Source organism: Nanorana parkeri, unplaced genomic scaffold (assembly GCF_000935625.1).
Source record: "Nanorana parkeri isolate BGI_ZX_2015 unplaced genomic scaffold, ASM93562v1 scaffold99, whole genome shotgun sequence".
Classification (NCBI taxonomy): Eukaryota; Metazoa; Chordata; class Amphibia; order Anura; family Dicroglossidae; genus Nanorana; species Nanorana parkeri.
In genome coordinates, this window is record NW_017306367.1 from 621,409 (window position 1) to 632,965 (window position 11,557).

Below are 11,557 nucleotides of genomic sequence, written 5' to 3' on the forward strand. Positions count from 1 at the left end.
ATATATAAATATATTTTTTATACTATAATTAATATAAAAAATTCTAAAAAAAAATAATAATAATCAAAACTTGTGAAAAAAGTTTCACAAGTTTACAATACATTAACAGAGCTGTATTAACAGTTCCAGCTAGACTGAGTAATATGAGGTATAGAGTTAGCATAGGGATGACATAAAATAACACCAGTCCAGCTGCTTTACATGACCTTTTTTTCATTGTAATCAAGACTATATGTATATGTGCATTACAAAATATAACTTATTTACCATGTCCTAGATTGGAAATAGCCTCCAGCTCTTTTTTTGAAGTCACTTTTTCTATAGCTGCAGGAAGTCTTAGTGTATAAGGTAGAACATCCCTGAAAAATAAGGACCCAAGTTACATGCAAGATACAACACAAATGTAGCAATGCTGAGAACAGCAAATGTAGAAAAAGAAAATTACTTGAAAGTGCAGCTTAATATGGTTAAATTGGATAGTGAAATCATATTACTGTATATAGGTTAATAGACACATTTAAATGGAAAAAGTACTTGCTTTTGCTTTACATTACATTTGTAAACTCACAACAAAAAATGGTGGGGTTTAAAGAGGCATACCACCATTGCATAAGCTCATATCAATGATTTTATTTTTGAAATTCATATTAAAAACATATCCATCAGCCAAGGGGAGGACATGTGGGTATCGCCCTTCCCTTGTATGTAAGGATCCAGATTCGCCCCTGACACCTAGTGTCGGATAAGTAGCAGCGCAAATGTTAAGTTCTTTCTAAGTTTCAAGTTTAATGTTGAGTTATGTTTCCAAGTAAATAATGCGCTGACGTGTGAGTAATTATATATATTTGTATTCAATTAGTCACCCTTGGTCCCCAGAGGAAGCGCTATAGCGAAATGCATTGGGACACAGACCTGTAAAAGCAAGTCATTTGAAATCTACCGTGTTGATGATTGAAAGAGTAATGAAGATAATCTATATAAAATATACATGGTTACATATTGGTATATGTCTGTAATATGGCTGCGCTAGATATCAGGCAAATTGAAAATAGGGAGTTTTTCAACATATGTTTTTAAAATAATTGTTTATTGGATATGTTTTTTACTTGAATTTTTAAAATAAAATCATTTTGATATGAGCGTATGCAATGGTGGTATGCCTCTTTAAACCCCACAAATTTTTGGTGTGAGTTTCTACTGTAATCAGGGGATGAAGTACTTGATTGGACAAGTCTGGGGTTTATTTTTTGTGTTGAATTACATTTATAATGATAGATTGACACCTAAAGATCAGGGTCACGTTTAGAGTTAAGCTGTCCTACATGTTTTCATCTCTACACTAGAGCTGCAACAAAACACAAACTCCAACCATTATCGTGTCTGGTGAAAATACAGGAGGTAACATTCCCTATGCTCTACATTCTGAATTTCCATTGGGATGTACAGTGCACCCACTGGGTTTTCTATAGGGTAAAGCTTCTTAGGCTATATGCAGTAGTAACGGTATTTGCTTCCCACATACCTGCCTGACTCCCCTATCCCCAGCCTTTAGCAAATTAAGATTTTCACACGGAATATGCAGTCACAGTTTTTTTTTCTTCTGCACATAAATTAAAATTGGTGAGTGAAAATGGCTGTTTTGTGTGTCCAACCTTTTTGAAGGCAGTACTTCTCATAGCTCTAAACATTTCAGGATGTGTGCACCCCATAACAAGGGCATAAAAGGAAAAAACTCTGCATATGTGGAAAGAAGATTTTGGTCACCCTTGTACTTAGCTTTTACACTTAATTTTGTGATTTCTTTTTTTTTTTAATAAAAAAAAGTCTCCTCTAGCTGGCATTGGCAGAATGCCACCGGCAAAAAGTAATCATAGTGATACCCTATATAGGTGCATATTTATAAAGCAGATAATGTGACATGCTCCAACCATTTACTGCAGGTGAATCAAATGCTTGAATTTTAAACAAATGCACCAGGAAGATTTACATGCAGTGAATTGATCAATGTCACATTTACTGTTTTATAAATATACCCTCAAAGCAGCCCAAACCTGGAAAGATCTTAATGTGTATGTCAAGGCACAATAAAAAAAAAAAAGAGTATTTTCTACATCTCTGCAGTACATGTATATTTCCCAATATTGCATTCCTTTATACACACTGCAAGTAATAAAATAACTGTTGATAACCTGCACCTATATCATGAAAGCACTGAGACCATTTTGGCTGCAGTTTCAACACATGCAACAGATTTAGGTAGTTTTTATTACCACCAATTTAAGAACCTGTCACTATGGCAGCAACAAATTCAAAAAAATTCCAACTAATTTATATCTAAAAATTCTAAACTTATTCTAAAAACATTCTAGCCAATTTACAGATTAGGAAACTGCCAATAATTAGGACCAACTCTGCTATGGCATACAGAGAGATGGCAGTGGTCAGAGAGGGGCAAGGACATGAGAGGCTGCCGGCATCCTAACAACTAATGACGCATCCCCAGCCCTATTCAGCTGCTGGCCAGGAGATTTCCCTGGCCAACAGCTGAATGGAAGCTAAGGAAATTGGATGCTGGCTGACACCATTGCCGAAATATGGACATGGCCCAGATATGTTACGGAGGCCAGCCCCCACCATTCATCCATGGCAACAGATTCATGTACTTCTTTCTGACAGGTACATAAGACTGTCACAAGTTTCGACATTTGTTGCACTGACAGACCCCAGAATTCATATAAGTGTCTTTGAAACTCTTTATGAATTCCAAGGAGTATATTTTTGCCTCTGAATTCCAAAGTACATGGTGCCAGCCCTGCCTACTTAATTTCTGATTAATTACAAAGAACACAACCTCTCATCTTGTCAACCTCTCATCTTGTCAACTCATTCTCATCTCCATAAGCCTTCCTTGTACACAAGCAGAAAGTACAGAAGTTATCAACTCACATGATTTTTGACGACTTAAAAAATGCACTTATAATACAGATATAACAAAACACTTTTGATAGTATATTTAGCAGACCAAAAGGGAGCAAATAAGAGAATTGAATTGTTATGGTTTATACACTTGAACTAACACATTAACGCCATAAGGAGAAGATTTGTATTACAATTACCTCTCACAACTGTAGTAGGAAACAAGTCGTATGAGATCTGGAAAAGTGTGTGTTGAATGTTCTAGAAAGAGACCTGCATGTACAGAAAATAAAAATCTATAGTCATCAAATCAGTTCAGATCAGGAGAGAGGTCAGAGTTGGGATCAAGAACCTAATTACACAGTATTCAGTAGAGTAAAAGGCACACCATAACTATGATCAAATTGCACAAGTTAAACCAGAACATTAGAGGGCCTGGCTTAGTACATGAACTGATAATCTACTTCTTCAGTGATCAGTAAAGATCAAATTACAATACAGAAACAATCTTTAAAGAACTCTGATAAACAATATTTGCATCTGCACTAGTATCTAGCAATGTAGGAACAGATTTACATGGTTAACGATTCGTTCCAGACTGAGCAGGTTTAATCATAACTAATATCCACACATTTTTGACAGTGGAAATTTCCCAGGAAATGAATGACATCAGGCATCAAAGTCAAACATCTCATAGGTTGGGTTACGTAAACTTAGTTAGTGAGATAAATTTCAGCCAATAATTGGGGGCGCATTATGTCTTAGAAAGGGCTTCTGTATGGCACACATTGTGCACATAACATAAAGCTCTGCAGAGCATGACAGTTCTAAATGCTGCTCACACTACATTATTTTCTGACAAGTACAGTGATTACTACTTTGCACTTAGTGTCTTTGTTTAACCACCATACACATGACTGGACTTTAACACAGTACTTCCTGCCATTAGCTCATATATCTATATATCTATATAGATATAGATATCTATATGTGTATATAGATATCTATATCTATATACATATAGATATCTATATCTATATATATATAGTGCAATATAAATGGGTAAGCCGTATTAGTCCAGTAGAAATGCATCATGGTGTACCAATATAAAAGTGCGGGCAGCACAGTGCCTTGCAGCACTGGGGGTCCCTGGTTTGAATCCTGGCCAAGTCACTATCTGCAAGTAGATTGTAAGCTCCTTGAGGACACGGACTGAGGTGAATGTGCACTATGTACAGCGCTGCGTAAATTGTCAGCGCTATCTAAATACCAATCAATAATAAATAAATAAGTTTGTTCCCCTAAGATGCAGTGTGGCTATGTCACCACAAGGTGGCACAAGAAGTGCGTAAAGTGTGTTATCACATACAATTAGGTGTGTGTGCGTGCGTGCGTGCGTGCGTGCGTGCGTGCGTGCGTGCGTGCGTGCGTGTCTATATACCTATTTAAAGTGAGGAAAATAATTGTTTGATCCCCTGCAGATTTTGTAAGTTTGCCCACTTACAAAGAAATGAAAGGTCTATCATTTTTATCATAAGTGTATTTTAAAGGATAGAGACAGAACATCAACCAAAAATCCAGAAAAAACACACAATACAAATGTTATAAATTCAGTTGCAGTTCAGTGAGTAAAATGAATATTTGATCCTCTACCAACCAACAATACTTCTGGCTCCCACAGACTTGCTATGCGGTACACAGATTAGTCCTGTCAATTTAAAGGTGCCCATACACCTTACAACCATCGCAAGACTTGCTTGCGCACACCGGCCCATGCAGCAATTATCTTACAAGCATGCCACAAACCAGCCGAAAATCGTACGATTCTCGGCTGGTTTTAAAACATGTTCGTAAGACAAAAGTCGTGCAACAGTAGAAACGGTCGCACGCCTTCCACACACCTTTGCGAATATCGTACGATCGTGGGATTTCCCGCGACTATCGTACGATAATCGCAAGGTGTGTGGGCACCTTTAGATGGTGCTCCTAGCAACAACTCGTTATGTATATAAAAGACACCTGTCCACAGAATCTCTTTCTTCCATCCAAGCCTCACCACCATGGGCAAGACCAAAGAGATGCCAAAGGACGTTAGGGACAGGATTGTAGACCTGCACTAGGCTGGAATGGGCTACAAGACTATCGGCAAGAAGCTTGGTGAGAAGGAAACAACTGTTGGAGCGATTATTCGCAAATGGAAGGAATACAAAATAACCCTCAATCGCCCTCGGTCTGGAGTTCCATGCAAGATTTCACCTCATGGGGTAAGGATGATCATAAGAAAAGTGAGGGATCAGCCCAGAACTACACGGGAGAAGCTTGTGAATGATGTCAAGGCAGTTAGGACCACAGTCACCAAACAAACTATTGGTAACACAATACACCCTGCCATGTTGAGATCCTGCAGCGCCTGCAAGGTCCCCCTCCTCAGGAAGGCACATGTGCAGGCCTGTCTGAAGTTTGCCAATGAACATCTAAATGATTCAGAGAAGGATTGGGAGAAAGTGCTGCGGTCAGATGAGACCAAAATTGAGCTTTTTGGCATTAACTTGACTCGCCGTGTTTGGAGGAAGAAAAATGCTGACTATGACCCTAAGAACACCATCCCTACAGTCAAGCACGGAGTCAAGCACGGAGGTGGAAACATTATGCTTTGGGGCTGTTTCTCTGCTAAAGGTACAGGCCGACCTTGTTGCATTAAGGGGCCAATGCATGGGCCATGTATTGTAAAATCTTGGATGAGAACCTCCTTCCCTCAGCCAGAACACTGAAAATGGGTCGTGGATGGGTCTTTCAGCATGACAATGACCCAAAACATACCACCAAGGCAACAAAGCAATGGCTCAAGAAGAAGCACATTAAGGTCATAGCCAGTCTCCAGACCTTAATCCTATAGAAAATGTATGGAGGGAGTGGAACAAAACGTCTTACCTCTGTGATTGCCAACAAGGGTATCTCCACCAAGTACTAAGTCATGTCTTGCTTGGGGGATCAAATACTTATTTTACTCGCTGAACTGCAACTCAATTTATAACATTTGTAAAGCGTGTTTTTTCTGGATTTTTGGTTGATATTCTGTCTCTATCATTTAAAATACACCTATGATAAAAATTTGAGACCTTTCATTTCTTTATAAGTGGGCAAACTTACAAAATCTGCAGAGAATAAAATAATTATTTTCCTCACTGTATATACCTATAAATAGTTTGCCAGACCACACTCATTGTTACCACAACTAGTGAACAGCAGAGATTTCCTAGAATGTGACTAGTAATTTTATTGTTTCCTTTAGTGCTTGTTCACACCAATTGCGGTGCGTTCCAGAGCGGTAGCTGCTGGAACGCACAGCAATCGCTCACAAAACTTCGCCCTGCGTTCTGGTGTGGGAGGGGTCATGGTGGTGCATTGAAGTAAATGGCACCGCTTCCACACCCCCCCACCCGCAGTGTGATTGGACATGTGGCAAGACATTGCCTGCGTTCCGTTCCACTGCAAACGCAAAAAACAGAGCAAGCAGCATTTTTTGCATATGCAGTGGAACCAATGCAGGCAATGTTTTGCTACGTGTCCAATTGCAGTGCGGTTGGGGGGGCATGGAAGCAGTGCCATTGACTTCAATGCACCACCAATCCCCCTCCCACGCAACGGTAAGTTTTGTGAGTGATTGCGGTGCGTTTCAGCAGCTACCGCTCAGGAACGCTCCTCAATTGGTGTGAACAAGCCCTTAAAGTAAGTAAAAGAAAGAAGAGTGTCCAGATATAAATATTATGGAGTAACAGTGTGCTTTGGTAAAGCAATAGCATAAATTACAATTTTATATCAGCTAGCAGGATTAGCACCATCAGCATCTTGAAGCAAACAAGAAGATAATGGAGATCATTGTGTACATTAGCATGTCATGGGTGAGCAGCCTGTGGGGTAAGAATCCATGAAATTAGGACATTTGCAAATGACTTAAGAGGCTAAAGTTCCCTGTCAATGATGCAAAGAATTTATATAAGTCATTCCAGATCAATTATAATACACTGAACCTAATGCAGTGTCTTGGTGGCTTATCATATTATTTATTCTCGCTCAACGAACCTGCTGATTTCATTGGCTGAAAAAATATAGTCAGTATCTACATTTCCGTGAACTATTATGCAAAATGTATGTCATACCAAGCAAGAAACATATTGTGGCATTGTGAGGCAATACCACGGTGTTAGGTGGCCTCAAAGTCACCCAGGGTTCTCAGCCAGAGGGGCTGAGTGGCTCCAGGAAGACATTACTGGTACCAGGAGAGAACTGCCTTTTCAGTTCTTTCTGTGTTTTCTGGATCATGGTTGGGATCCTGGAGCCAGGAGATTTCTTAGAGCTCTGGGTGGGAAGAAATCTCCATTCCTGGGTCCATGCTTTGGTGGTGACCAGCACCTGATTGTGCACCTGTTTACATCCCTCATGAAGTGTGTGCTGGGATGTGTTCAGGGCCCCACCTGTGAGTCAGGAGAGCTCCACCCCGGAGTCAGTGTGGAGGCCAGTGCAGCAGGGAGCTGCGGGTTTGTGAACCATATTGAGAGGATTGGCATGTTATTGCCGTTGTCTGGAGGAACCAGACAGTGGCCCTAAAGATTGAGGCCGGAGCAGCAGTGCTGCGAGAGAGACTTGTTAAAAGACTGGGACACCTTGAGTGTACGTGACAACTCGAGGATTGGTGAGCCCCTATCTGTTATGCTACAGCAAGCTATTTATGTTGGATTTCGTGTTATCTTTCGTTTTGAAAGCAAATAAACTGCATTGTACTTGCACCTCCGGTCTTCAGTGGAGTGTCCTTGTTACAATATGAAGGACTCTCATGTAAACTTTACAACAATAGTACAATAATAGTACAATAGAAAGAAAAAAAAACCTGATGTCTTCCCTTTAAGCAGTAATTTCTTTGGCATTTAGGACTTACAAACAAACAGGCACTTTCAGTGTGACCATAATGTGGATAATAAATCTCAATGAGAATGCTGTAAACTGCAGACTTGCTTCTCTGCTTTGACCACAGCCATTCACGTAAACAGCAGTCAACTAATGGCTGAAATTAATATTTAATTATGCAGTTGTTTTCAAAAGATCAAGAGAAGCAGCAAAGATTATAAAGTGATGTGTTGATGCTTTGGGGTTTGTACACTATCCAGCTTACAAGGCAAAATAGTGGCCCTTAAAGTGACCCTGTCATGTTACAAAAGAAAAACCGCTACAAAATCCCTGCAATAGAAGAGCTTTAATATTCACTTCTTCGGTGGCCAATGTCTCATAATCTCCCCTCTGTTCCAGTGTTGTTGCCTTTGCAAGTTTCAGCAGCATCCAACATTTCCGGGAGTGTCAAATGCCCATGACCCCTGTTGTGTGCCATAATTACATCCTCTGACCCCTGAGGTGTCCCATAGTGGCAGGGGACACAAGCATCCCACACTCCCGGAAGTGTCAAATGCTAAAGAGCAGATATGTGTGATTCTTTTCCTTCCAAATTGAAATTCGGATGAATTCCTGCATATACGGACATTCGGATGCATCCAAATTTCCAAATAAAAGAAATAATGAATCCGAACGTATCCGAATTTTTGGTAACGAAAATTTGGATGCATCCGAAATTTTTTCAGAATGTCATTCGGAATGAATTTATGTTGTTAAACTTTTTAAAAAAACAACAGCGTGGATGGCCCTCCGTCATTTTTTTTATGTCACTGCAACTAAGTTTCGTTTGTAAATATAGTTTAACTCATCCGTAATTAAGAAAAATTCGTATTCGTCCAAATTCAGATACCGAAACGAATTGACCTTCTGACCCGAATCACAAAAAAACAAACTGAAACAATTTTTTTGCCAGCTTACATGTCTACTAAAGAGTCTTCCGGAAGCTGACGCATTTAGACAGAGGCAAGGTAGGAGACAGGCGATATGGGCCACCAGAGAGGTGAGTATAAAAGCTCTTCTATAGGAAAGACTATTGATCGTTTTTTTTTCTTTGTAACCTGACAGAATAATTTTAAATGAGTACATAAGAGCAACACTTCTCCTATGGGATGGACATGTTTATAGACTGAAGGCAGCATGAATAAATGAATGGCTTGGCACGCGTTCTCCAAAAGATATGAGGATGCAAATGTGTAGATAGGAGACTAATGACAGTATTGATTTGCCCAAATGCAGGCACAGCTTAAGAGCTAAAGTGTATGTGCAGCCAAACGTTTAGTTTTGGATAGAGCACATAACAATAAAACCTTGACAGGTGTTCTATTCCTGTCTGATTTCCCTCTATGTAGATTCACCTGATAACCACTATCAACATACCAAAAGATCGAAAATGTTATGGTTGTCGCCAGTGCAAGAGGTGAGGGTAAATCTTACCAAAAGGGAAATTGATACAAAAATCCAACCAGCTATGAGCTCTCCAGACCCTTTCTCAACCAGGGTGAGGCACCTAATGTGCCTTCTGGCTTCCCCAGGGGTGGGTTAAAATATTGTGGTAGTGGCACTGTGATGTGAAGGGGGGAATAAAGACTGAGGTGAAGGGGGCTTCTGAGGTAAGGTGGGAACTCTGATGTGAAAGGGGGCTACTGATGCAAAGGGTGAGTCTGATGTGAAGGGGGGTATCTTGATTTGAAGGGGGAATGTTGATATGAAGGGGGAAACCCCATTTTTTGTGTTTTTCTGTGGGGTCCCCCTTAAAATCAATTAAATTTTTCACTGGAGTGCCTCAAGATTTTGCCATGGCTATGAAAAGGTTGAGAAACTGCACTTTGTAACTGCTCCCAAGTAATTAACCCAAAGGGATCCAAGTGGGGTGATTCTGACCAGTGGGAATAACTTTCCTAGCGAAGCATTTTTGCACTTTATGAAAACAGACAAGCTGCAATAAACAATTGCAAGAAGGCTAAGGAAACAGTTGCATATTGCTACTGTACAAGTCTATAAGCACACACCCAGTAAAATGAAACAATTTAATTGACCTATCCACCTTAACCGAACATGGGCGACCTACAGTACCCTGCACCTCGTCTAGTATCATGTGGCCAGTTTGTTAAATCACCTGATGATCCCTCATGTATGTATGCCTGATGAATGAAACTTGGTCCACAGTCATCTGATAGTCGCACACATAGGACCAACTGCTGCCGAATGTTGGATCTCCTCACGAGGAATGTCTAGAAAATAAAAAACACTTTGTGTTAAATCCTGAGCACAACAGACATTAAAATAAAGTGCAAGAAAATAGAACCAACACAGCAGACACAACACTAAGACCCCTTTCACACGGTGCGTTTAGGAAGGGATCCGTGTATGGATCCCCTGGTGATCGGAATGGATGTTACTGTTGTGACATTCATGTGCGTCCAGTTTTTTTCTCCATCTTGCAATGAAGGGAAAAAAATGAAATTACCGTGTACGTTTATATCAGATTACCTGCGATCCAGTATACATTTACTTTGCTGCCATGGTGCACAAATCATTAACAACATATATTTTACGCACCTGGACCAGACAGCTTACACCCATAAGTCCTCAAAGAGCTAAAGTCTTTATTTATAGGCCATTTTTTTAATTTGAGAAATTCTTTAATTGCTAGCAGGTCATCAGTGGATTAACACAAAGCAATTGCAGCAACTTTGTTTGCTGCAATTTGGCTACACTTGCCCTCTAATCTAATCTTGTAGCGCTGCAAGGTGAAATTCTAAAAAAATATATATAGAACACCAATTTGAAGCTACCTGCGAAAAGTGGGTAGCTTAAAAAAACACCTTAATCTGTCTGTGTATTGGCCTTATCTAGAAGGACATTCCTCATCACTTTAAAGTGGACCTTTCCCCATCACTAAAAATCCTATCAGTGTGCAGGTCTTTATGCTGATATGAAATCATCTCACATTCATTAGTTAAATAAACATATTTCTCCTTTACTTACAATTACTGGTTTTCCACTTCCTGGTTTTCGTAGGCATTAGTAATGTAGCCTGTGCCTAAGAGATGCATCCTGGGAAGGTTACGTAAGGTTACGTTTGCAGTGCATTGTTAACTGTTAACTGCAAACTCTCACAAGATCTCAGGGAAAGACGTTGTTTAACCCTGAAATGATGTACATGATCACATGTCCTAGTCACATGTGCCAGAGTTCCAGGAAGTAGAGGGAGATGGATTAATCTGGCTTTAGTAAAAAAGGCCACTGTGAGAAGAATGGGGAGGAAAAGAAATATAAGGCACGAAAAGAATAAAAAGCCTGCACTATAAGTATCTGTAGATTGTCATTACGAAACGTTTTCTAAAGGTGCCTTTGTTTTAATTTTTAAGATAAGGGTAAAGTTTTTCTTTAAGACAATGGCAGTGATAAAAGCCTGTGTCAAGTTAATACAGCCTTTACCTCCCATCGGGGCCGACATCAGGGGGTACGGCCCAGGGGCTGACTGGCAACTTTTAGCCCAGGGGGCAAGTACAACCCAGAGGCCCATGGTGCGGCAACTTGGCCACCCTCCCGCTCTGCCTCAGATGGAGGAGGCTGGGGCCCAGCAGCGCTTGTCTGACAGTGGAGGAGGCTGGGGCCCAGCAGCGCTGGTCTGGCAGTGGAGGAGACTGGGGCCCAGCAGCGCCGGTCCGGCGGTGGAGGAGCCCGGGAGCTT

General features: G+C 40.5%; 1 protein-coding gene across 1 annotated transcript in view; it reads right to left on the reverse strand.

The window, feature by feature from the left end:
* The window catches only part of RIN1 (Ras and Rab interactor 1), a 37,549-nt gene that overhangs the window by 16,510 nt on the left and 9,482 nt on the right, over nucleotides 1-11,557 (reverse strand). Inside the window, exons 4-6 of the mRNA XM_018552873.1 lie at nucleotides 9,977-10,091; nucleotides 3,117-3,189; nucleotides 268-359 (exon numbers count right to left, since the gene is read on the reverse strand). Of these exons, the coding sequence (XP_018408375.1) occupies nucleotides 268-359; nucleotides 3,117-3,189; nucleotides 9,977-10,091 (280 nt within the window). The remainder of the gene's footprint in view (nucleotides 1-267; nucleotides 360-3,116; nucleotides 3,190-9,976; nucleotides 10,092-11,557) is intronic.